Source organism: Zonotrichia leucophrys, unplaced genomic scaffold (genome assembly GCF_028769735.1).
Source record: "Zonotrichia leucophrys gambelii isolate GWCS_2022_RI unplaced genomic scaffold, RI_Zleu_2.0 Scaffold_36_1286893, whole genome shotgun sequence".
Lineage (NCBI taxonomy): Eukaryota > Metazoa > Chordata > Aves > Passeriformes > Passerellidae > Zonotrichia > Zonotrichia leucophrys.
The window spans coordinates 866,290-892,995 of record NW_026992241.1 but is presented as its reverse complement, the minus strand read 5'-3'; the positions used below and the strand labels follow the sequence as shown (position 1 = coordinate 892,995).

General features: G+C 42.9%; 1 protein-coding gene across 5 annotated transcripts in view; it reads right to left on the bottom strand.

The window, feature by feature from the left end:
- Positions 1-20,471, bottom strand: part of LOC135460382 (secretory carrier-associated membrane protein 1-like) — a 114,127-nt gene extending 93,656 nt beyond the window's left edge. For 3 of the 5 annotated variants that reach the window (XM_064737191.1, XM_064737184.1, XM_064737188.1), the window contains exon 1: positions 20,301-20,471. In XM_064737191.1, the coding sequence (XP_064593261.1) occupies positions 20,301-20,357 (57 nt within the window). In that variant the 5' untranslated portion in view covers positions 20,358-20,471. The remainder of the gene's footprint in view (positions 1-20,300) is intronic. The other 2 variants (XM_064737186.1, XM_064737185.1) reach the window with 1 other exon arrangement.
- Between the last annotated feature and the right edge of the window lie 6,235 nt (positions 20,472-26,706).

The following is a 26,706-nucleotide window of genomic DNA, read 5'->3' as shown; positions in this document are numbered from 1 at the left end:
TTGATTTCTAAATTAATACACCTAATCTCCCAAAGAAAGCAACCTTACCATATAATGCATATGAGGTCACACACTACCCTCCCAGGTATCATCACAGAAGGGAACAGGAAAGCGGATGCATTAGCCATGGCAGTAGAAACTGCTAATGTTCCTAACATCTTTGCCCAGGCAAAGTTGTCACACACATTTTTTCATCAAAATGTGCCTGCCCTTATCAGAATGTTCAAGCTCTCAAAAGATCAAGCAAAAGCTATTGTCACCACAGGTCCAACCTGTCAAATCTACCAGATGCCATCTATGGGGATGGGAGTCAATCCCTGAGATCTGAACAGCTGCCAGCCGTGGCAGACAGATGTGACTCACTTCCCACCCTCTTGGGAGGTCAAAATATGTGCACGTATCAGTCAACACATTTTCAGGAGCAGTATTTGCATCATCACATCCAAGAGAAACTACACAGCACACCATTAAACACTTCCTCCTTGCCTTTACTACCCTAGGAGTACCAAAGGAGATCAAAACAGATAATGGACCTGCCTATACCTCCCGTAAGTTAAGAGTTCCTCAGTGAGTGGGGAATAGAACACAAGACAGGCATACCTGCAAATCCTACAGGACAATCCATCGTAGAAAGGACACATCAAACCCTCAAAAGAGTCCCCAATCAGCAGCACAGAGAAACAAGAACCATATCTCCAGTTGTAAGACTTTGCAAGGCTCTCTATGTCATCAACTTCCTTAATTGTACAACATCAGAGCTTGACCCCCCAATACTTCGCCGCTTCGCAAATACCACCCAAGCAAAGCTCACTGAGAAACCACCTGGGCTAGTAAAGGACCCAGAAACACACCAAATTTCTGGGCCTTTCCAATTGATTACTTGGGGAAGAGGGTATGCATGTGTTCTACTACCATCTGGTCCAAGATGGTACCCAGAAGAAAACATAAAACCATACCCAGGCACTGCAAACACTACTCCTACAAACACTGACAAAAATTCCCCTGAGTCAAACACAAGACCTCCTCAAAACCAAACCAGTTCTGCCTGGAGACAAAGAGGTCGCTGAATGTCCACATGCAGAAAAGACCATCCCATCACACAACAGCAGACAAAATAGAAAGCTGAACAACATACTGCTGCATCAAGCCATAAGCCAGACACATCCGGAACACAAAACTGTTTTCTGAATTATATCTTATTACCCCTTTTTTACCCTAAAAAAACGTATTATTCCCCTTTCTCAACTCTTACCAAAAACCCATAACCTTATACCCACTCCCCCATCCTCAGCTTAGAAAATAAAAAAGGGAGGGGTGTCGTAACCCAGGACATGCCTCTGGCTGTCCTGGATGGCTCAAGACCCTGCCAGGGGGCTCAGAGACCTTGGCACAGAGTCCAAGACACTGGTGACTTTTACTTTGACCCATGGAGCAAATCACCACCTTTATATGAAGAATTACAAGTCAAGAGAATTTAAGTAGAGTAATGGTTCGTTTGTCACGGGGTGAAAAATAGATTTTTGGGGTTTTTAGAATCGGGGGTCGGAGTTCCAAGATGGAGGAATTTGGGCGTGCCCTGTCCTTCTTCTTTCTTCTTCCTAGCCTCCATGTTCCGGGTGATGCTGGCCCTTATGGATTGGTTTAAGAAGGTCGAAACTCACTGTCTAACATAGGTGATAGGTATTGGGAAGTTATGGTAAATAATGTACACGTAGTTTTTAGTATAAAAAGATAACATCGCCCTGAGGGCAGCCAGTGTGCCTCAACCCGACCTGCCAGACAGACCTGCAGCGGGTCGGAGAAAGAATGTTATAGATAAGAAATAATAAACAAACTTGAGAACGAGAACAGAAAAATCCTGACTCCTTCGACTGCCGGGCTGGGAAAAATAGTCTTGTATGTATCTCAGAGTCACTCAGACCAGCAGAGATTCGGGGGGGGGGGGGGGGGGGAAGGAACGGAGGAAAGGAACAAGGCAGCAAGGCAGAAAAACCTAACCCTCCCCTTCCATCATAAAGATAACAAGCTTTGCTTATATTCCCTATCAGAAGCCCCATTCCTGTCCAAAGATGAAAAATATCTCCATTGGTGCTGTCCTCACTGCTACCTGGATGTTCTTCACCGTACCACATGCCTTCAGCTGGATTAGCCCTCAGCCTAGCCATAATGTTTGAGTAACCTTAGCAAAAACATTAAAGCAGGATAACATGTGCGTGTCCATGGGAAGCACTGATAACCCACTTTCCACATGTCTAGTAGGAATTCCCTTCGTATCAGATGACTGGCCTGTCTATAACTCAGAGCTCCTTCACACCACAGGTAAGAGACCCAACCTGGTAGATACTTGGGACAAGTGGACAAAAATGTTGCCCAGTGCTCTAGAGGAACCCCAAGAATTGGACCTGTTGGGGTCCTCCAAGGCTACGTACTGCATCAAATTTTACTTTAGACGTCCGAAAAATAATTGGCCAGAAATTGACCAGACAAAAAATACATACCAAAAAGACATATCGCCCATTAACAAAGCCTATAACTATCCTGATTGATGTAATTACATGGCTCGTGTGATCTCTGTGTCCTCTCTCCACCCCAAAGTATTACCCAAGGGAACGTTTCTCATCTGTGGTGACAGAGTATGGGCTAGGTTTCCCCCACAGCTCCAGGGAGGTCCCTGTACCCTTGGAAAACTTTCTACCCTCACTCCAAATATCACCCTGTTACATAACTGGAAAAAAGAACGTGAATTAAAACGCCACAAACAATCCTACACTGAATTTGATGAAAATTGTGATCCCAAATTATACGATTGGAACAAACCAATAAAGATTGCTGTCTCCCTGTTCTAACCATGGGTAGCTGCAGTTAAAGCCCTTGGTGAAATAAATCACCTCGGGTGCTGGCTCAGTAAGCAAGCTAACGCTACATCGGTTGCCCTGAGCGATCTCTTAAAGGAAGAAGAAACCACAAGACACGCATCAGTTCAAAATCAAGCACCAACTGACTTCCTGCTGCTTGCCCATGGACACAGCTGCCAAGACTTTGAAGGGATGTGCTGCTTCGATCTCTCTTCACACTTGGAATCCATCCACGCAAACATCCAGAAATTGAAGGAACTTGTGAAGGACTTAAAAGTAGAAAACAACCCAGACTGGATCAATGACCTTTTCAGTCAATGGGGATTAACAGGATGGGTTGAATCTTTGGTTAAGGGAATGCTGTGGATTCTCCTTGTAGTTGTTATTGTATTAGCTATGTTCTCATGCCTTGTTCATTGTTTCAAAAGAACTACAGGGAACGCCTTTTTTCTAAATACAGAAAGTGGAGTTGTAGCAGGCACAGGGCCTGCAAGGCTCCCCTGGTGATCAGCAGCCTAAGATAGGAAATGCCTTGTCATGATGACTGGACCTAAGAAGCCCCTTTTCTGCCTTCAGACCCTTGCTTCTCTCTCTGTAAGACTATAGGTCACTTTCCTTTTGACCCTTACTATTGGACAATTTCTAAAACTCCTATACTCTATATAAAGAGCTACTTTTGCCTAGTTCAGCAGAAGACTGTCCCTGAGACCTTCGCAGAGGCTGCCAATAAAGACATTCTTGTGGAACCACATGCAGCGGTTCTCCTCTATCTCCCTGCATCTGCCAAAGGCACTTAGCAAGCTAAAGGGCTGAAATCATTAAATGAGCTGATAATCACAAAAGAACTGATATCACCTAAGCTTGCTAAGGTAGCCTGCGGCTGGGAACTGCCTGGGAGCCCAGGCAAGCTGTGCTGAACAAGGCTGCGCTATCCGGAGCAGCGACGGCCAGATGAGAATTCCCCAAAACCCAGTGAAGGCCGCATTAAGCCCTGTTCTGGCTAGGGCTCTGCAGCCTCCCACCCCTTCCTGCCTGGAAGCTGCTGAGAGCCCGGCCCGGCCAGAACGGGGGCCAACGGGGGGGGGATGGGGCAGCGGGCAGCCCAGGGAAAGGGGCCCGGCCCAGGGCAGGGCTGCCCAGCCTGGCCTGGCTGAGACGGGTGGGGCTAGGGCCTGGGCCTGTTACCTCTTTGCTGACTGGAAAAGAAAGAGAGAAGTTCCCAGGTTTTTCATCTTTAACATGTGTCTTTCACAGAAGCATGTTCAGCTTCTTAGTGGTTTAACAGATTGTCAGTTACACAAAAAGTTTTTGCTTTACTTCCCTGAATTCCTCCCATGTCAAACTGTGACAACAGGGAATGGGGGTTATGGTCAGTTCATCAACCATGGTTTCTCCTGCTGCTCAGGGAGAGGAGTCGTTCCCCTGTTGTACCATGGGGTCCCTCCCACAGGAGACAGTTCTACACGCACTTCTCGGATGAGGCTCCATCTCAAGAGCAGCAGCTCTCTGCAACCTGCTGCAATGTGAGTCCATCCCACAGGCAGCAGTTCTCTCCAAACTGCTGTGGCATGGGTCACTCTTCCACGGGGTGCAGTCCTTCAAGGACAGGCTGCTCCAGAATGGGAGTAGGAACCCTCTCTCCATGGGTCTCCCATGGGCTCACAGCCTCCTCCAGGCATTCACTTGCTTCGGCATGAGGTTCCTCCACAAGCTGCATCCCAGTGGATCTCTGCATTCCTGTGGCCCTCCTTGGGTTGCAGGGAGACAGCTGCTTCACCATGGTCCCCACCACAGCCTGCAAAGAAATCAACTCTGGTGCCTGGAGCACCTCCTCCCCCTCCTTCTTCACTGACCTTGGTGTCTGCAGAGTTGCTCTTCTCACATGTTCTCACTCCGCTGTTCTCTGGCCGTAATTAAAACTGCGCCCCAACTTTTTGTTTTGATTTCTTCTTAAATTCGTTATCACAGAGGCATTACCACCACTTCTAATTGGCCCAGCCTTGGCCAGCAGCCTGTCCATCTTTGGAGCCACCAGGGGTTGTCTCTGCTGGACACTGAGGAAGCTTCTAGCAGTTCCTCACAAGAGCCACCCCTGTAGTCCCCCTGCTACCTAAAACCAGGCCATGCAAACCCAATACAAGAATGTACCTGGATTTTTTATCATTGTGACCCCCCCCATTCACCTTTACAAAAGGGAAAACCGTAGATGTGGAATACAGAACATGAGGAGGTGGTTAAAACCCTAATACAGGAATTAAGAATCTATCAGTTGCTGTGACCAGTACATTTCTGGGACCCCATTATAGAAGATTGGGATTTTGTTGAGCATTGTACCTACTGTAACGTGTTTTAAAGCGGCCCAGATAGACCCAAGAGATCTTTAATGTTCAGTTTGACTACTTTTAAAGAAACAGAACAGAGATATTCCAAGCGGGAAAAGGGGCTTTTATCTTTAGTCTGAGCAGTAATACAAGCTGAAAAAAATTCATCAGGAACAACCTGTGCAAACCAGAGGACCCTTTAACTTGCTGGAAGTAATCCTAAAGGGTAGTCCTCCCCTAGAAGGAATTGCACAAAAATCTACATGCAGGAAATAGTATGCCTACTTGACAGGGATTGCAGAGGGAATAGAGTCAACTGAAGTACAAGCTAAAACAACCAGGTTTCAAATGCTTATAAATGCAGACCCATTAGCATTACACCAACCTTTCAAATCCTCACCAATTTTAAATGCACCTCCCTTTAACAAACACTGGCAGGAGATATCTGCTGCTGGTGCCTCAGCAAGTAGGATAAATGGTAAATGCCAATACAAGGCTACTGCATTAAACATTAACACAGGCAAACAAGTAACAGAAGAAGGTGAAGGTAGTGCACATGAAGAGAAATAGCTACATGACAGAAGTCACATAGACATTCACTTGTTAGCCGACCAGGAGCTGAGAAAGTACCGAACACAACTAGTTTGAGTTTTTGCACCTGCAAGATAGCGTATCCTTAAGCCTAGCTGAGTATAATAATGAGTAGACAGAGAGACGTGAGAAATAGAGTATGTAAGCCCAAAAGAATGAAGAAGAGTTGATAGTATAGTTAACCAATAAATCGCTTAGCTTACAGAATATTCATAAGCTTATTGTTTGCTGTATAAGTGTCTAATGCTCTCTTCAATAAAAAGAACTTGCTTATCACTCATATTGAGTGTCCGAGTCTCCCCTCACCAACAAATAGCTCATCCCCGACAAACAGATCCTTTTCTGCAACATGCACAAGTAGGAGAAATAGAAATAGTTCTTCTTGCAGCTGAGAAAGGAGAAAAACTGATGTATGTAGACTCCTATGCTGTTTGGGCTGGCACCACACAGTGACTCTGTCAATGGGAATCACTGAACTGGGAAGTAAACAGATTTCTGGTTTGAAGAACTCAAGATTGGAAATTAGTGCTATATATAGGCAGAAAAACACCATTCAAGATGGGATAGGTGAAAGTTTATGCCAAGAATGATAAACCAGTCACACATTGGAATCAAAAGGTGGATGAACTGACTAATATCAGTGAGATAAAAAGAGGACCACTTAAATTCTGAGTGGTATCAATTGGGAGAATGACTGCATCAGAAATTAGGTCACACTTGGTAGAGAAGCAATTTACTTTGCTGAACAAAGTAAAGGTGGTCTACCTGGCAAATTGATTCTATCTGGCCATTCAAACCATCTGCAGGATATCAATACATCCTCACAGGAGTGAAAGTGGTCTCCAGCATACATATGGCAACTAAGTGCCATAAGGCCAAAAAAAAGGCATTTGGATGAAATGCAGTATGGAGGCCGTTGTCTCGGCTTTCAAGCTTGACTACCCCAAATACCATCCAAAGTGATAATGGTGCATATTTCTCCTGTAAGGAAGTGAAAGAATGGGCTAAAAAGGAAGAAATTCCATGGATATTCCACACTCCATATTAGCCCAAATCAAATGAAATAGTGAAAAGGGCGAATGCCTTATTGAAAGGAAGCCTTAAACCACATGAGGCCTAGTGGGCTGCTCAACTTTCCAAAATACTTCATCAATTAAATAACAGATGGGCCAATTGGGAGTCTTGTGAGATGCATGTTCTTAGCAAAAGTGGAACTTCATGTTCCACCAGCCAACAATAGAAAACCCCCAATACCACTACAACAAGGACAATCACTTATGGTGAGTTTACCAGATTGGAACTGTGCCTATGACTAACTAAACCTTGTGGACTGTGGAGGCCTTTGAGCCTATTAGGGAAACTTCTAGGATGTTGCCTTGGAAGAATTTACCAGAGGCTTTGACAATATCTCACTCCTCAGGGAGAGTCAAAAGGGGCTTCTCCCATGATGCCCTGCAGCATTATGTTAATCTGCCCTTTCCTCATATGTCACTGCCCTTTGCCCTGGCCCTTGTACTACCCCTGTGCCCCTAAATAATTGGCTCCAGTCCCCATACTTTACCCAGGGCCCTGCACTGTTTGCTCATTTTTGTCCCTGGATTCCTTCAGTGTAATTCTACAATAAACCTTGCTGGAACTCTATAGAGAGACCCTTTCCATCTTTCTTCGCTGACCTAGCTGTGGTGAGAGTGTGGATTGAGTGACTGTCTGTACTTGTCTGAGCAGCTTTCTCAGAAGACACTTTCGGGAAAGGTAGCAGTAAAACATCATCCATATTACCATGCTTTTACAGTGGACCACTTGTTTGGGAAGCTACTGACAGCAGTTGTGCACTGCACAGAATTAGTGCACAGAGGATTTTCCCATCTTTTTAATGGGGTAATCCAGACAAACCCGGCCAAGACATGCATGGTTTTACCTTTCAGGAACAATACCCGGAATGATGCCAGCATGCATCCACTGAAGATTAAGTTAACCACTGAAGGACTGCTTATCCTTTATGCAAGAGTAATCAGCACCAACATGAAACAAATTTGGCATACACATCAAAAAGCTCAACCCAACAGATGGGAGACCCTCACTTCTTTTATCTGCAAAGAAATCACTATGGTAATGGTCATAACCACACTTAAGCCCAAATGCATTTCAGTGATACTTGCTTATGAAACAAGCTATAATTGCACAAACTTAGGAGCCCCACCTAATGACATTAATTTCGCAGAAGGAAATACAACCATAATTGTGACGGTGTTCACAGGGGTCTTAGGATGAGGGAAGAGACGTAGATCTCACTCCATGTTTCAGAAGGCTTGATTTATTATTTTATTATATTTATTACATTAAAACTCTGCTAAAAGAATAGAAGAAAGGGTTTCATCAGAAGGCTAGGTTAAGAATAGAAAAGAATGATAACAAAGGCAGCTGTCTCAGACTCTCTCTCCGAGCCAGCTGGGCTGTGATAGGCCATTAATCATAAGCATCCAAGATGGGCCGATCAAAGATCCACCTGTTGCATTCCACAGCAGCAGATAACCATTGCTTACATTTTGTTCCTGAGGCCTCACAGCTTCTCAGGAGGAAAAATCCTAAGGAAAGGATTTATCATGAAAAGATGTCTGCAACACATATTATGCTAAACACAATCTCCAACTGTCCTGGGTTGACTATATGATGCTTTTATCCCCAATTGTCTCATTCTGTTTATGTTGAATAATAAGTTTTGTACCTTTAAGAGTGTTCCAGAGAGTGAAGGGGGGGAGAGAAGAAGCGCACAGTTTTGTTTTCAGACACTGCACTCACTCCTCCACATTCCTGCTCCTGGACTGTGTTGTCTGTGGATGAACAGACAGCGGGACAGAGCTCTCCTTTGCTTTTAGTTAGTTTAGCTAGCTGAGGCAAAGAAGTTCCCTGTATGTTTTTTTTTCTTTTTCTTTGGACCTCTTGAAACTGCTCTGGACTAAACAACCAGGAGAGCACCGGCAGCTGCACCTGTGGCCCACCGGGCCAGGCCTGGCCTGCGACAATTCCAGCACCGGAGGGACTGATCAGAGACTGAGTGAGGTGAGCTTCAACCCGGGTTTTTTCTCAGTTTGTCATCTCTTTTAGAGTGGCAAGGGGTCTCATTGTTTGATATTGTTTTGGTTTTATTGTTTAATAAAAAGGTTTTTTCCACCTTTCTCCAAGGAGGTATTTTTTCCTCCCGGACAAGTTCTGGGGAGGGGACGATTGGATCTGCTTTTCCCACCGGAGCTCCTTTGGGGGATTCTTCCCCAAATTTGCTCTAAACCTGGACACCAACCAACAATGGGAAAATACACTTGCTCAGTTTTCAATATATCTGTCTCATTCTGCTATAAAAGGGGATCAGGGAGGATTTCTTTTCATAGGTTTCTCTGACAAAAATAAAGCGCAAATGCGGCAATATTATATCTGAGAACTGTTTATTGATAAAAAAGAGTAAGTGTTCCTACAAAGGGGGATAGGAAAAGGAGCAGAAAGGGGAAAAAGAGAGAGGGAGAAAGAAACAGAAGACAGGGACAGCACTACCACAAGAACCCTGGCCCTCTGTCAGTGTTGGCTTGGCAGACAGAACGTGTGTGCTGTGAACCGCGGTATGTCTGCATAGCTCCCATGGCAAGCTGGATGCTATTTCCAAACAGCAGCAGGCTGTGTGTTCCTTCCGTCAGGGAGAACAGGCTGCTGTGGCCATGGGTGCACTCCTGGAGCAGCGGTGTGTTCTCAGGGTCGAGGCACTGCGGCTGCAGGCACAGCTGAGTGCAAGCAGCAGTGACAAATTGGTTGCTACGGGTTACTGCTACAGCAGGTTGGTGCGGCAGGCAGCGCAGGAAACACAGTGGCAGCGGCTGTGCACGGGAAATGCAGCAGAGGTGGCTGGCTGCAGTGGCACCCACTCTGTTGGGGAGACAGAGGAGCATGAGGTCGTTGCGATGACAAGCTGGTTTGCAGGAAGAGTGAAGCAGGGCAAAGCAGGTACAGGCAGGAAAGCAGGACCACAGGGAGGAAAAAGCAAGGGAGGGCAAGCAGACCCTGCAGACCCTACAGGTGAGCCCCTGCTCCCTCCAAGGTACCCAAAGAAAAATGGCTCCTGTTGTGTTGCAGCTAGCTGCTTTTATGTGCTAAGGCTCCTCCCATAGCCCAACTTCTCGAGCATTTTTTGTGGGCACTTTTTGCATGCATTCTTCATGGGCATCCGGGCATTCTCCCTGTCAGCAAGTAAGGGGGTCACTCGCAGTCCGATCCTGGAGGCTTTCTCTGCCCTGATTGGCTGCCAGGCAAAGTCTCCCTGGGTACAGGACTGCCAGTACATGCACAGTCCCTATAGGAATCTCCCACTTCATGTGTAACATATGTTGAGGCATAAACAAAAATCAGATTGGTCCCTCTCAATACCTCGTTCAAAAAATGGAACAGATGTTGCAAGGCCAGTAACTGTTCAGTAAGTGTTATATTAAAACAGAATATAGAAAAGGAAGTAGTACACATGTGGCGATATAGCCACAACTGTAGTTGGGATAATGTATATCGGCACAACAAAAACTAACTTAGCCTCCACAATGCATTTTGCTACCTCTGAGACCCTCAATAAGACTACCGAAACCTTATCCCCACAGATTTCTAAAATGGGACCCTATGCCATCAAATATACAGGCCAGCAATAAGTGCTATTTAATCCTTCATGGTCCCTCAAATGAGTAGAAATGTCAATACAGATCAATATCTCTGCAATTAAACCTGCCTGCTCACCACTCCTCTCTACATCCTATGCAGGGTGGTCAGCATGGCTGCATGGATGGACCCTCACCTCTGCAAAACGATCCAGGAGAGATGTGACCAGTATCCTGAGGACAGGATTAGGAGTAATAGCATGGATGCTGAAGTCCTAGCAAACAAAATAAACTCAGTAACGAGTGATTTGTACCAATTGGAACATCTATTACGATCTTCCTTACTAGCATTAGGAACTACCCAATGGCTCTTATCAGATATATTACCTCAACAGGAGAGGATTGACAAAAAGGATCACCATCTAAGTGAATGCTAGCTCTTAGTTGAATCCAAGCTCAACTGTGGATGCAATCTATGGTACCACCAATTTTAAGAAAAGCTAAAGCAAGCACCTTACTCACTGAAATTTGAAAGAAAATCTGGGATAATGCAGCTGAACCTGAAAGGGAATTCTAATTCTGGTAGTATTTAGTAAATTTCACTTATGACCCCATCAACAATAAGGCCACAGCATTTGTCTTAACCATACACAATGTTTTAGCATATACCATATACCTGATCATTGTGCTAGTATTAAATCACCATGAAGCTGTTCTAGCCATTAGAACATAGAGCATGGGCCTAACAAAACAGAAATAAATGGCAAACTAATGATGTTAATGCATGCATTATATGCAGACAACAAGGATTTATTTGTGAGAGTAACACCAAAGCCCAAGACGTTTGTCATTTTGAAATACATCCTGATGAAACCCTTGAAACTGTACTCATATATGTTGGATAAGGATGTGTTTGTATGAAAACCCTTTGTGATTTCATTTTTGTAGATAACATTACTGTAGATGTAAACAATCACTCAAATGACTCACGTTTGTAACTTTAGTTAAGTTATTGGATGTGACTCATCTCCTGTTAGTTCTTATCAATTGTTACAATCTAATTATATGTTGAGCGAAGATTTATTGCCTACTCCCATCAGAATGAATCTTACATTGGTGAAGAAACTACTACAGCATGATGACCCGTGTCAACTGCTAGAACATTTCCAAAACGATGGACACAAAACTCTAATCATGGCTTATCATGATATGGAAGGGATACACCATGTTTTAGAAAGAGTGAAGAAGGATGAAAAACACCTTGTTGGGAAACTCTTCTTGGATGGTCACCAACAGCAACAGGAATGTTTAATCTTATACTTCACTCAGTTGTGATTTTGCTGACTCCAACTCTGATATGTATATTGCTTATAATTATATTGCATATAAAGCTTTAGTACATGATAAAACAAATAACACAACTTCAACCACCCAAAACATACAAATCAATGAATAACAAATAACAGTGCTTCACTATCTACTTACCATGGATCTATCACCACACAAACCATCTGTCGTTGCATGGCCTCCCCGAACGGGTAATAATTAGCATTGACTCCACAATTCACAGAAGGCTGATCAAACCATCTTGATCAAGAAACCCATTGCTTTTATAGACAGTTACAACACAGGTGGAATTGATTGGTCCTTCAATCAAAACCCATCACCATTGGCTAATTAAGAAACCACTCTTTGGTAAACAAATCTCCATAACACATTCTACATGTTCACAATATCAGGTGCAGCAAGTTAAGATAAGAATTGTTTCTCATTCTTTTCTCTGATCTTCTCACAGCCTTTCCCAGGACATTGCCTGGGAAAGTTGTGTGTTGCTCTCTGTGGCCAGAGAGCTGCTGCCACAACCATCAATATACAATTTATGGCACAGAGGCAAGACCATTCTGTGAAGGCAAGATGAATTGACTATAGTCATGGGTTGGAGTATGACTGTTGGGAGGAAAGGGTTAAAAGTGGAAGAATGGCAAGAAGGATGGCAGAGGACAGTAGATTCAATCAAGTGACCTTGCAGCTGGGAATGCTAAACCCTGGAGAATAATAGCTAGGAAACGCCATATATTATGCCTACTGCTGTTTATCCTATATCTGCTATGAGAAGTAGAATCTCTGTGTAGGGATAACATAGGTGTTTGGAGAGACTCGGAAGCTCTCTCATGGACATGCCTGAGCTCTGTCTTGGGAGAGAGATCAAAGCACAGATCACAGCATGGTGGTAAAACTACATGTGCGTGGGCCCCTGATAAATGGGTGCAAACAGCAGCCCCGCCACCCACTAGCATGGAACGAGTCTAACAGTTGCCTGCATTCCTGCTTGTGTGTCTCCTCCAGCTAGCGAGGTAATGAAATAAAATTACTCTTTGCATATGAGCTGTGGTTTTGTGGTTGTTCCAGCTGCCTGCCTGCATTAACTCACACAGTGACAGTGTGCTTTCATATAAGTCCATCATCTTACTTAATAGTGGACAGCCCATGGCCCATTGAGCTCTCCTGCATGGCAACAGGCTGCACACCTGGATCTCCCCTTAAGTAGGGACACCTTTCAAGGTTACTCCTTGAGGTTGAAAGATTCCTTAGTATTGTAGCAGCGAGCCCCTGAATTGGGAATAATGAGCATTGACTCCATGATTACAGAAAGCTGATAAATTGCTTTATTCTACTATACTATTAAAAAAACCATCACCCTTGCAGACAGTCCGATACAGACTTCTACCAGATTGGTCAATCAAATCCAAATACCATCACCAGTGTCCAATTAAGAAATCACCCTTTGGTAAACAAATCTCAATAACACATTCCACATGTGCACAACAACAGGTGCAGCAAGTGAAGATAAGAATTGTTTCTCATTCTTTTCTCTGATCTTTTCACAGCTTCCCAGGAAAACCCTGGGAGAAAGCTATGTCTCTCTCTGTTTAGAGGATATGTGATTTCCACAGCTTACCACAATAGATGCTTGGTGATTAATAGCATGCTAAACTTTGAAATCTTAGCTAAGTGATACAAAAGACTGATTCTGCACATATAATCCTTTAGACATAAACTGTTGATCAAGTCTGAGACTAGGATTGGATTCCACTGAAGCTAGACTCCTCTCTGAGGAGTTCAGAAAGCAAAGGAGTCCTTTCTGAAACTCATGACTCAATGGAAGGGTCTTCTCAACCACTTTATCTGACTGTGTCCTCTATGCAGTAAATAATCAAGTGTACCTTGCCATCAAATCTTGTCAAACCAGTCACATTTACCATTAAATCTCGTTAACTCAGTGTTTTATATCAATAAATAAAACTATTGTTGCTTCTCTCTTATAAGTGAAGTGCATCATTCCATTCACAACAAGACAACCTCAATTCTGTTTTGGGCCCCTTTCAGCAAGTCACCTTTCCTGTAAGGGTCAAAGATCATTTAAATCAACCTATCCACTGAATCCTCAAAATACTTGATGGGACTATCTATCCTTACACATTTTCCATTACCTCTAGGTAGCTCTTAACATAGACTATCTCAAATTGGAAGGGATCCATAAGGATCATTAAGTCCAACTCTCTGCTCCTCACAGGACTACCTAAAACCAAACCATATGACTTGAGGGCATTGTGAGATGCTCCTTGAACTCTGGCAGGCTTGGTGCTGTGACCACTTCCCTGGGGAGCCTGTTCCAGGGATCAACCAGCCCCTCGGTGAAGAACCTTTTCCTAAGGCCCAATCTGAACTTCCTGTCATACAGATGCATTCCATTTCCAGGCATCCTATCACTGGTCACCAGAGAGGAGATCACCTCTTCCTTGCTACCTGACCTTGAGGAAGTTGTAGACTGCAACAAGGTCATCTGCCTTCTGTTCTCCAAGCTGAACAAACCAAGTGACCTCAGCTGTTCCTCATAAGTCTTGCCCTCAAGACCTCTTACCATCTTGGTGCCCTTTTCTGGATGCAGTCTAATAGTTTGATGTCCTTCTTAATATTGAAGTGCCCCAAAATGCACACAGTACTCAAGGTGAAGTTGCACCAGTGCAGTGTAAAGGGGGACAATCATCTCCCTCAACCAGACAGAAATGCAGTGCTTGATACACCTCAGGACACGCTTGTCCCTTTTGGTTGCCAGGGCACATGGTTGACTCATAATCAACTTGCCATCAATCCAAACTTACAGATCTCTTTCCACAGGGCCTCTCTTCCCCCAGTTTTGATGTTTTACATCAGTCCCAAACACTTAAAACAATATCCTACAAATCTTACCTAAAAAGATAAATGGTATTATTAATAAATAAATGTGCTTACTGTACTTGAATCAGAGAAAGGATTGTACTCATCTAGTCCTGGTGGAACATTTCTTGTCACTTGGTTAACAGAAGGATCTTAGAAGGGAAAACAGTTCTGTAAATGTATGCATATGTATACAAGCAACAAGTCAACAGATATCATCATATCGTATAAAACTCTAAAAAAAGTTTATTTTCACAAAAAAAAAAAAAATCCATCTCTGTCTCCAAAACTTCATCATCCTGAGCTTCTTAAATACCTTTATCCATAATCTGAATGAGGGGATTGAGCTTACCCTAAGTAAGTTTGCAGACATCACCAAGTTGGATACTGATCTGCTTGAGGGTAGGAAGGCTCTGGCAGAAGGATCTAGACAGGTTGGATCAATGAGCCCAGACCAATTGTATGAAGTTCAACAAGGCCAAGTGCTGGGTTCTGCACTTGGGTCACAACAACCCCCTGCAGTGCTACAGGCTTGGGGAAGAGTGGCTGGAAAGCTGCCCAGTGAAGGACCTGGGTGTGCTGGTCAACGGCCAGCAGAACGTGAGCCAGCATGTGCCCAGGTAGCCAATAAGGCCAATGGCATCCTGGCTTGTATCAGAAATAGTGTGACCAGCAGGGCTAGGGAAGTGATTGCTCCCCTGTCCTCAATATAGGTAAGGCCACACCTTGAACACTGTGTCCAGTTCTGGGCCCCTCACTGTAGCAGATGGGGCCAGGCGTTCGGAAGATCTCGCGATGTTACAGGAAGACAGGGCCCCTGTTCCCTTAGATAAGAAAATTAACATAGGAATGCAGCCCCCTAAACCACATGCCAGTAATTTTCCATTTACCCAGTAAGTTTCCATCCCTTACTAACCATAGATGGTAAACACAGACCCCCGCCTGACGTAGAAACCCCTTAGACTATAAAACCCCACGAGAAGAGATAATAAAGGCCTTTGACCATCCGCCACATTGGTGTCTGCGTGCTCTTTGGCCCGAGCAACCCTGGAAAGAGTGGGTCGCCGTGCCGTCTCCTCAGAACCAGGCCGCCTGCCTTGTATCAGAAGGCAACACCTCACTCTACAGGGAGGGCATTGAGGTGCTGGAGCATGTCCAAAGAAGGGCAACAAAGCTGATGAAGGGTCTGGAACGTAAGTACTAGAAGGAGCAGCTGAAGTAGCTGGGGTTGTTTAACCTGGAGAAAAGGAGGCTCAGTGGAAACATAATCACTCAACAACTACCTGAAACGAGGCTGTGGCACAGTGGAGGTCGGCCTCTTCTCCCAGGCAACTAGCAATGGGAAAAGGGAAAATGACCTAAAGTTGTGCCAGGGGAGGTTCAGGTTGGATATTAGGAATAATTTCTTCACTAAAAGAATGTTAAAGCATTGAAACAGGCTCCCCAGGGAAGTAGTAGAGTCACCACCTGTTAAGGAATAGTTGGAACCCTAGGTTCTGAGGCAGAGTCAGTTTATTACAGCTCGAGCTGGGTGCCTTCAGAGAGGGACCCTAAACTGATATCCAAAGATTTTTAGTTTTTTAATATTTATTATATATTTGTAGCTTTGTAGATTGCTAATGCATGGTTGTAGCTCCTAGGACTTTTCCTACGCTTTTTCCTTACATTTTGGAACAATAAGCTAACCTTCTAACACATTCCTAAAATACTGTTTTGTCTTATTTTGAAGAAGAGAACCAAGTGCAAAGGCATTCTATTTTCCAACCAGAATCTGGGAAGACATAACAAAGTGGAGTAAAGAAGCCCCTGAAGCAATTTCATTGGGGTAGTACCCAGGGAAATATTACCAAACATACTAAACTTCTAATTGGACAATATATGATAGGTTTACTAATCAACTAACCTTATAAAAGTTGTAGAAATACTGTATCTCATGTGGGTTTTGCCATATTGTCTATGTGAAGGCTTTTAAGCAAAGGTTTGCTTTTATATTATCATTCTAACATTGTTTGGGAAGGTTTGTTCTATTTCTGGGCAACAGAACAAAGAAATCCCTGGGCTTTTATGCCCTTAAAGTCCGTGCACCCTATCTTCACACGCTCTGCATGCATCTCTTGGTCCGATAGCGATTTCAGGTCTCCGGTCTTCTAACACCTCACTGGATTCTTCCTCCATGTCCGTGTGGGCAGACCATTAACTGCTGTTATCTTCCAGCTTGGGCCAGCCTTGAGGCCCTCCAGGGTCCCAACCCTTATTTGAAGGTATCCAGTCTTTCTCTGTTTCCCCCCCTGCTTAGCCACTCATGCTGACAGAGTTCATTTAGAGTTCACCTATGCTAACTTTTGAGTAGAGCATGCTCATGCTAAGCTGTAAGCAAGTCACAATTCATCTTAAACCTACATAATTAATTTCTAATATTCTATAAGTAAACTTATTTTAATCCCCAACACCATCCCTGGAAGTGTTCAAAAAATGAATAGACATGGCACTTCACTTTATGGTTTAGTGGGTATGGTGGTATTTGGTCAAAGGTTGGACAAAATGATTTTCCAATTTTAATGACTCTATGATTCTTATAAAACTAGATTAACACAGTCTAAAAGAAACACCATGTCATACATTTGATTTTTAAGGGGAAAATGCTCTCAACAAATAAGGGAAGACAACTGTCTTTCTGTGTTGACCATTGGACTCCACAATTGTACATCCAAAGAACACAGCAAAAAAAAAAAAATTCTGTAAACTCTTAGTTTCCCTACCCAGAAGTACCTCCAACACCTTCAGCAATAGGAAAAGGATTTCAGAAAAATGAAGCTGAGGAAACAGTGTCCCATAATATCAAAAGCACCTCTGCTTCAGCTTCTACCTGAACTGGTAATATTAACAAAAAGATGTAATTTTTTCCTCCAATGAACTCTACAGTAAAATAAAAAAAAATGCTTAAGGTTTAGCTTGAGAAAACAACTTCAAGAATTAAATATTTTTCTGTGCTAGAGAGAGGCTGGCTTGATTCTGCAGAAGAGCCAAAGTACCCACTATCATAGACCACACTAACTTTCTAAGAAGAAAAATTGTACTTATTTCACGTGATGCCTGGTTTCACTACATTGTTTCTGTGGCTTAATTTAAGGTGTTAGCATCTTCAGAACATAAGAATGGATAGACTACCTGGCTGTCCAGGTGTAGGCTGCTGGACTTGGAATTGTTCTGAACACATCAGCGAACAACTGATGCCAACAGGAACTGCACTTCATAATTCAAAACTACTTAAAATATTTCTAAAAAATTAGACCTGATATCCCAAGGAATACACAGAATTACTGTGAACCATTCACCTTACACTCATTGCATCTCACTTTAAAAACGGAGCCAATGCAAACTCATCTAAATGCAGCAAGAATAACTACAAAGCACTCCTACTTATTGCTGCAGAATAATAAAACGCTGAATTTAGAAGTTAATCAGGATGTGAGTAATGAACATGTAGAACAAATGCTGTGCAGGACCACATGCTCAAAGAAAAAGTGGCATTTAAATGAATGCTATCAAATTTGTATGTCATGGCATGTATCCTAGTGGTTAAAAAAGTGATAACTATGATATTCTATTGGAATAATTAAGTCTACATTGGCATAACTTATTTTTCCATATTTGATATTTCACCTAGATAATAAAGTTAAAATGCATTCTTTTTTTAGGGCTTTTTTGAATATAAAGAAAGAGAAAAATGCCACAAATACAAGTTCCAATAGGTGATAATATACAGACACCAACACAAAGCTGCAGCATTGCTGGAACCACCAAATATCCAGAGACCTCAACCCGCTGCATGATTTAAGTGATTAAAAATTCAGCTACCCTCTGCAAATACAGAAAATAGGGAATTTCTAAGAAAGATTTTAAATATCTGATGTCAGCTGCTGAATGCAACAACTGTAAAATGCCTTGTCCAATCTCAGACTGAGAATGCTATGTCCTAGTGGACCAGTACTTCTACCCGAAATGGACCTGCCCTTGCACTAACTCCTTGCCACAACCTGGTTGTCTTCAGCCACCTAGCCATTTCCAGTCCCTGCTCCTTAAGAGTGTTGATCCCACTAATTATCATCTTGCTCACTCAACTTCTTGTTCACTCCTTCCAGTTCACAAGTCCTTCTCCAGTCTTATCTCTCCTAAGCTTCTGCCAATTCAGCACCTTGAGTTTCTGGTCTTTTAATTTAATTATTAGTCCTACCAATCAGAGCATAATTTAAGTATAGGCCATTTTTCATAACCAGATATTGCAGCTATTGGTGCACTGAAGTCACATACAGTCATTTCAGATGACATTTTAAGGATCTGAATTAGTTCAGGAGACCGGAATTTTAACAAATCAGCACAACCGAATTAATTATTTTCCATCTAATCTTTAATTTTATTTGCTCCTTGCAGTCCCTTCCCCATAATGTCAATCTCAAAAGCAAATATTAGTATCACACTTGGTATAATGAGGCGTCGGGTACAAGCAGCACCCCAGTGTTTACATCAAAAAAGAAAAGTCAGAAAAAAACCCCAAAACCAAACAAAAGAAAACGAGAAAACCACAGCACATATATCTCAAACATATAGAACTATTAAAAATGTCTCCTATGCTAGTGCAGACGGACCCGCTGCTGTCCAAGGCTAACCCAATCAGTAATGGTGGTAGTGCCTCTGGGATAACATATTTAAGAAGGGGGCCTGGGAGGCAAACTGCTGTGCAAGGGCAGCCATAAGTGAGAACATGTGAGAGACTGCAGACACCAAGGTCAGTGAAAAAGGAAGGGGAGGAGGTGTTCCAGGCGCCGGAGCTGAGATTCCCCTGCAGCCTGTGGTGAAAAGTATCACATCTGAATAATAATAATTGTTAAAAAAGAGATAAATTAAATAGCCACTGACTCAAAACCAACAATATTTTATGATCAATCCAAGCCAGCAAATACTTGAAAAAAGAAATTCTGTTTTATCAACTAATTTTTTTTTACTTTCAGAAGATACCAAAACTGAAAAATAATTTCCTTTTAAGCTTCCAAAAGAATTAACTACCCAAAATACTGAGCAAACTAGAGGTTTCTGCTTAAGCTTTATCTTCCCAGAGAACATATTTTTTGATTCAACATCAAGTAAGAATATCTGCTGTAATCTTTTTATTAAAAGGCATGAGAATAGACACGGGAAATCTCACAAAGTAGATCACAAAAAATAAGTAAAACTAAAATATTAAACAAAAAAACTGCATCTATCTTTAGATCTTGGCAATAACTCTTCCACATGATGCTCCCCTCTCCTTTCCCTGCCATACTAATGCCAGGAATAAGATGAATCTGTCTTTACAAACGTATTGTGTCAATCTGCTGGGAGATTGTGGACACTAACCTCTAGCGACATGAATTTTTTGCACACCATCTGTGATTTTACACAAGCACACGAAGCAGCTTCAAAGGTAAAGAAAAGAAATAATCTCATTATATAAAACTGTTCCCCCCTCCCGAGGCCAGCACTACCCCACAGCGCTGCGCCTTCCCGACCCACCGCGGCTGAGAGCGACCTCCCAGCACACAGCAGAGCCGAAAACACTCCCCTCTAGGACACCCGTAGCTTCACGCAGCTTGTTCTGCTCCCGCCGCAGCACTGAGGAAGGCTCACGGCATCCCTGTCCCCCGCTGCTTCACCTTGAAAGGATTACTGAGGTCCGGGTCTGCAAAAGGATTGTTGTCGAAGTCCGACATGGCAGGCGCAAGCGGGTCGCTAAAATAACTGGGGAGCCGCTATCACCAACTGCTGCGACCGAAGTCCAACCCCAACAAGCCAAAGAACAAAATGGCTGCACCGGAAAAGAGATTGCGGAGCGGAAGCGCCCTGGAAGAGAAAAAAGATCCCACTCCCAGGGCGAGCAAGATAGAGTAGAGGTTGGGAGAGTTTTAGCTCTTTTATATACGTAGCTCTAGTGACTCAAGTAATCCGGTGACTTCAGTGGGAGCAATTCAGGTGCCCAACTCCTGAGGAGGAGTTTCACAATTAGAAAAGATGCATGATTAGCCCAGGCTGTCTCCTCTCAACAAGTTCTTTCTACACCTTGCTTTCCAAAGAGTAGAATTTCTTTTTTTGGGCTAGGTAAGAACTTCCTACTTGCAATTAATAATTTCTAATTTTTGTACAAGATATAGCTCATAAATACATCCATTTGATTTTTAATATGCTAATAAATTCATTGAAAAATAAGTTCCACTATTGAATGGGTGAGTTTAAATAAAAAATACCCAGCCTCACAGAATTGGCTTCATTCAGTGATTTTCAATAATTCGGAAATAATTGCCTTCTTAGCAAACAAAATTGTCTTAATCTGAATTGGGCATTTTCTCAGAAAGAAGAGTTTAAACTTCAACAAACAGTAGATTTCAAGTGCTTGTGCAAGTACTGTATTTGTATGCTTGTGTATAAAAAATCTTGTGTGAGGAAACTTAAGCCAAATCCTGGTTCTCTCAATTTTCTATCACTTGTGGAATTTACAATGTTTATGCCAACCTCAGGTGGTGGTAAGGAGTGTTCACATCAACTGAGAGGAAATGGACTCAATGATCTTAAAGGTCTCTTCCAACCTAGTGATTCTGTGAAAATCCATCAGGTTTTTCTCAATCCAAAATGCTTGAATGCTGAGTAGGCAACCAAGTGATGTCTTGAACATATCTCTGTCCCAATCAAGTAAATCTCAGTTTTACAGAGGATGTACCTTCAAAAAATAAAACCAAGCTGTAACAAATAACTTCTGAAAAAACGTTTCCTTTCATTAAAATGGAGAAGTCTATGCAGTATCAAATGCAAGCATACTTGTTAGAATAAAGAGGGATGGAGAATGTCAATGTGCAATGTTGCTATGTGAGCACTTATCTAAGGCTCTGTTACAGAAGTGACGCAAAATGAATGGCATGGAAGATTGACCAGTTGCTAGAAAGTCACGTAGAAGAAAGATGCACGAAATCTCCATGGTAGTGTAAGTGCAAGGTACAACTTCAAATTAGATTATATGCAGATACTGGATTTAAAGTCTTGCTGAAAGTTTAGGGAGAAGGCACTTAGTCTGTTGGGTAAAACTACCTGAAGAGTTATTTGACAACAGGTCTTGGAAGAATTTAAAATAGTTAGAACATTTTTTTCTAGGTTCTACAGCAGACAGATTTACTTGAAAAATGTTGAAAATATTTTAACTTAGGAGAGAAAAAAGAGAAGTGTGATAATCAGGCATTTCCATATAATACTTAAAGGTCGTGAACCACAATATTCCCCAATATCTTTTTTTTTTGCTTTAATTTAAAAGAAAAAAAGCGTGGAGAAGATAGGAGAAATGGCAGAAATAACAGCAGCATTCAGAACTCTCAAAATCTGCTATGTGCAGGCTCCTATTTAATCTTTCTTTCTCTTTCTTACAATCAATGAAGTCCTGGTTTTGCAAGATAATAAATCCAGTTTCAGTGTGCTGATTGCTGAATCTCAATCTCTTGTTTCCATCATTATTGTGCTTTAACTCCATCTGGCAACTAAGTACAATGCAGATGCTCCTTCCCTCCACCCCGGTGGGGAGGAGAATCAGAAAAAAATTAAAACTTGTGGGTTGAGATAAGAACAGTTTAATATTTGAAACAAAGTAATCTACAATAATAATACTAATAATGCCAATTATAATAACAACAATAATAATTGCAATGAAAAGGAGAGAGGAATAAAACCCAAGACAAGCAAGTGATGCACAATACAGTTGCTCACTACCCACTAGACCAATGCCCAGCCCATCCCTGAGCAGTGACTGGCAACTCCCTATCAACTCCCCCCAGTTTATATACTGAACACGACGTTCTATGGTATGGAATATCTGTTTGGCCAGTTTGGGTCGGCTGTCCTGGCCATGTTGCCTTCCAGCTTTTTGGAAACCTCCTCACTGGCAGAGCATGAGTCACTGAAAAGTCCTTGACTTAAGTTGAGCACTACTTAGCAACAAGTAAAACATCAGTGTGTTATCAACATTATTCTCATACTGAATTCCAAAACACAGCACCGTAGCAGCTACTGAGAAGAAAATTACCTCTATCCCAGACAAAACCAGGACAATCATACAAAGTGTTGAGCCAATATAAACTTGTTTAAAGTAGTCTGAAGAGGTAGCTTTAGTATTATCCTAGGAGCAAGGCAGCTTTATCAGTTCTGCTGTTTTGCTCTTGCACCCTTTTCCGAAGGGTGAACCAGCGTAGCCAGCTCACAAACAGAGATGCGTAACCAAGCCAAAACTCTGGGGTTGCCTAATGGGTGCAACAGTGAGTGCTCACAGGCTGGTGAGTGTCTTGCCATTTTTATGTGAACCCTGACCACTTTCTGAAGCTGAACACTTAGATTTTCCTATTTTGTTCCAGAACTGTAGTGGGATATTTTGAATTCTTCCCTGTGGACAGTTTACCTTTTCAGAGGTAGGAGAAAGATTCCCAGAGCCATTTCAGCGAAGACTCCAAGATGAACTGCACGAACAGAGGTGCTTTAGAGCTAAGGATCACGCTGAGGGAGCGAGGAGAGCTTTCCTACTCTACAATACCTTGATACCAGAGCAGAGAAAGGCCCCCCAGCCCCTGTCCCGAGGGGAAAGCGGTGGAGCCGTGACTCAGAAGTGACTGTGACTCAGTGTGGGCAGTGTCAGCAGGGACAGTGCTCACCCCCACCCGTACAAAACCCTCCCCCAGGGATCATGAGTGGCTTGGAATGTGAATGTAGCAGGCCAACAAAGGCATGGTAGGGTGCTGCATCTCAAGTAGTTAGCTCAGCTGGTAGTCATCACCCTTGCTGAGGAAGCTCAGATATGGTGTCCACTTGGATAAAAGTTGCTTCCTCTGTGCGCACCAGAAAGGACATGGTGACCCACCCACGAAAGCATGCAGAGGTCCAGGTCTCAGTCTTCAGGGAGTGCCAGAGCCTGGTGCTGCTCTCAGAGGACAGCAAGGAGAACAGCAGTGTGAGGTGTGTTTAGGTGGACGATTTGGTCAGCCTGGTGGCAGAGATGAGAGATGAAGTAGAAAGACTAAAGTATCAGGAACTCTGAGAAGGAGATTGACTGGTGGAGCTGCACTCTACCATGCCTTAGAAAAAGGGACCTGCTGTCCACTTCACAGGAAGCAATGGATCCCCCTACCCTCTCACCACCAGGTGGAAGGAGGGGACCTTAGAGCTGAAGGGGAATGGAAACAGGTTTCTGCTTGGGGTGGCAGGCAAATCTACTCGCAATCTACCTCACTTTCCCAAGGTACCCTTATATGATATGTATGAAGCCCTGGAATCTGAGGACCAGGGAAACATGAATGAAGGTTCTTCTGGGATATAAGTGTCACCCAGTGTGAAAAATGCATATTATATGATTGGCTCTTTGCAAATATTAAAATCAATACTATATGTGTTATGTTGGAAAGTTATGTTGTATTAATTTCTTTTAAGTAGTACAGTAAATATAGTTTTTAGGCTATAGCATAATATTAAAATAGAAACTATCTGATGTAAGATACTTTTTGTAACTGATCCAAGGAATGGAAAAGATGACCAAGAAATTCTTCTCATTATCCTCTCTGGATGGAGATACAACAAGATTCCAAGAAAATAATTATTGCCTCCTTATCGGGAAGGCCCAGACTTGGAGGAACCAGAGAAGACTGATTTACAAGATGAGGGAGGAAGCTGAAGTTAAGCAGAAAACACCCTTTATTTGAAAAGAATTTTTGAATTATGTACGAAATATATGATTATGCAACAGGCTATTGCTTTTAAAGGTTCATCCTTTGTTAGCGAGCCATGCTTTTTGGGGCTTAGTGCCCAAGAAGCATCCGGACGTCCGTAGTTCTTTGTTTTTATTGTCCTTTATTGTCCTAACTCTGATTGTCCAAATTCTTAATGCTCTAATTTTTATTACTGATTTTATAACTATTTTATTACTATAAAACTTTGAAAATTTTAAAACAAGTGATTGGTGTTTTTCACACCCAGGGCAGAGCAGCCTAGCACCTGCATCATGACCTCCTCAGTTAAGAATAAAAGAAGTCTAGTAGTCATTTGTGACTCCCTTTTGAGACGAATGGAGAGCCCAATATGCTGACCAGACCCAACTCATAAGGAGGTGTGTTGCCTCCCAAGGACCCAGGTAAGGGACATCACAAAGAAACTTCTCAGCTTGGTATGGCTCACTGATTATTACCCTCAACTGATTTTCCAGGTGAGTACCAATGAAGTCCCAACAAAAAGGCTGCAAACAATCAGGGCCTTGGTTCAACTGGTCAAAGGATCTGGAGCACAAGTTTTCTCTTGTGTCCTTCCAGTTGCAGGGAATGATGGGAGAAGAAACAGGAAGATTGTTGCAGTTAGTGTTTGTGTTACCCCAGTTTTCAGTTTTGTGATCCAGGTTCTCTGATAATGGTTGCTTCCAAAACCCTCCTGTGAAGGTCCGCCCGAAATGAACGGGTGACGAATGATTTTTGGGTGCAAAAATAACCAACATAGGCACAGGGGTTTTGCAGTAACAAATCAACAAGATGCAATTTTATTGATGATAACCACAGCTAAATATGCGTTTGGTTAGGGGATCCGGGGAAGAGAAGGGTAGGACAAGGGAAAAAGGGAGGAAAGAAGGTTAGGGAATGGGGTATAGCTACCAAAACGTGATGTCTTCGGGGTCCCACCGCTGAAACTCGCTGGTACACGCCTTGGGGAGATCTCAGAGAGGCAGTCGAACCAAACCCCAAGATATACTGTTCTTGGCTGGGGGAAGGGTGGCCAAAATTAGGTTTCCATGGAGTGGAGAAGAATAGGAACAGGAGGAGGGGGAGAGGCTGTTCCATTGTTTTCATGGCCGAATGCTCACAGGTACGTTTACTCTGGGCAGGTTTTCCCCCTTTTCTGAGTTGGGAGGGAGTACAGTCCCAGTCTCTGGAAGGAGGTTGCCAGGGGGGTGCCAATAGGGTGCCAGAGAGGTTCTTGGTTCTTTGATGAGGGGATTTGCCTCTCTGTTGGTCCGTCACGGTGGTTGAAGACAGGCAAGAGGGGTCTTCTCTTGGAGAGGAGGGGAGCCACCCCAGAGCTCAGTCCAGCCAGGCCTGAAGTTTGGAAGAAAGTCCAGTTCCATTATTCAGAAAAGGGCAGCATGCCCCCTTCGGGTACAGCATGGCATGTTCTGCAAACACCACCTGTGAACACACTAAATAAGCATGAGACTTTCTTTCCCAACTGGCTCAACAGTTTTTAACCCTTCGGTGGTCCTTTTCTCATGACAATTGTGAGGCAAAAAATGAAGGATTTTTTGGATGGACTTCCTCACGACCCCATGACTCACGATTGTCTTGACGAATCTTCATCAGCAGAGCTCTAGAGTGTCTTCGAAACTCGTTGCACGTCGGTAGCATAACCCCGGAAAAGTAGGGATGACAGGTGAAAGGGGATAAAAGGGGAAGAGAAGGAAAAGAAAGAGAGAGGGGTAAGGGGAACCAATAAACATAAACATGATTAATATTGATCATCATAACAATTTCGCACGTGGTTATTTTTTATAACAATTTCAAAAAATGATTAATTTCAACAATTTCAAAAATATTAATTAAAGCAATATCATTTGTTTAACAATTTCAAAATGATTAAAACAAATCACAAATAATCAAAGCAACAAGCAAATCATAGTATAATCATTGTCTTTTAAAATTATTTTCTAAAAATTAAAGTAACTTTCTGTAAATCATTTTTGATAATTAAGAAGTTGTTCTAAAGCACATATGCTTGATTCCTAACTGTTTCGTATCAAGTGTTTTGGGGACATCTATTGTATAGAGTACATCAGCTAAGCGGTGTGCATTGACTACAGTTGACAGTCTCTTAAGCTTTTTCATCATGTTCCAATTCAGAATGAATAGGGCTGCTGACAAAATAAAGCCAAGCGTAACTAGGATCAAAAGAACAACAATTGGATGGCACACACTGTTCAGGATACCTGTGGCAGTGGGTGACTACTCAAAGAGAGTATCCCACCACCTATGCTCAGCATCCTGCTTTACCCTCTCCATAACCCGG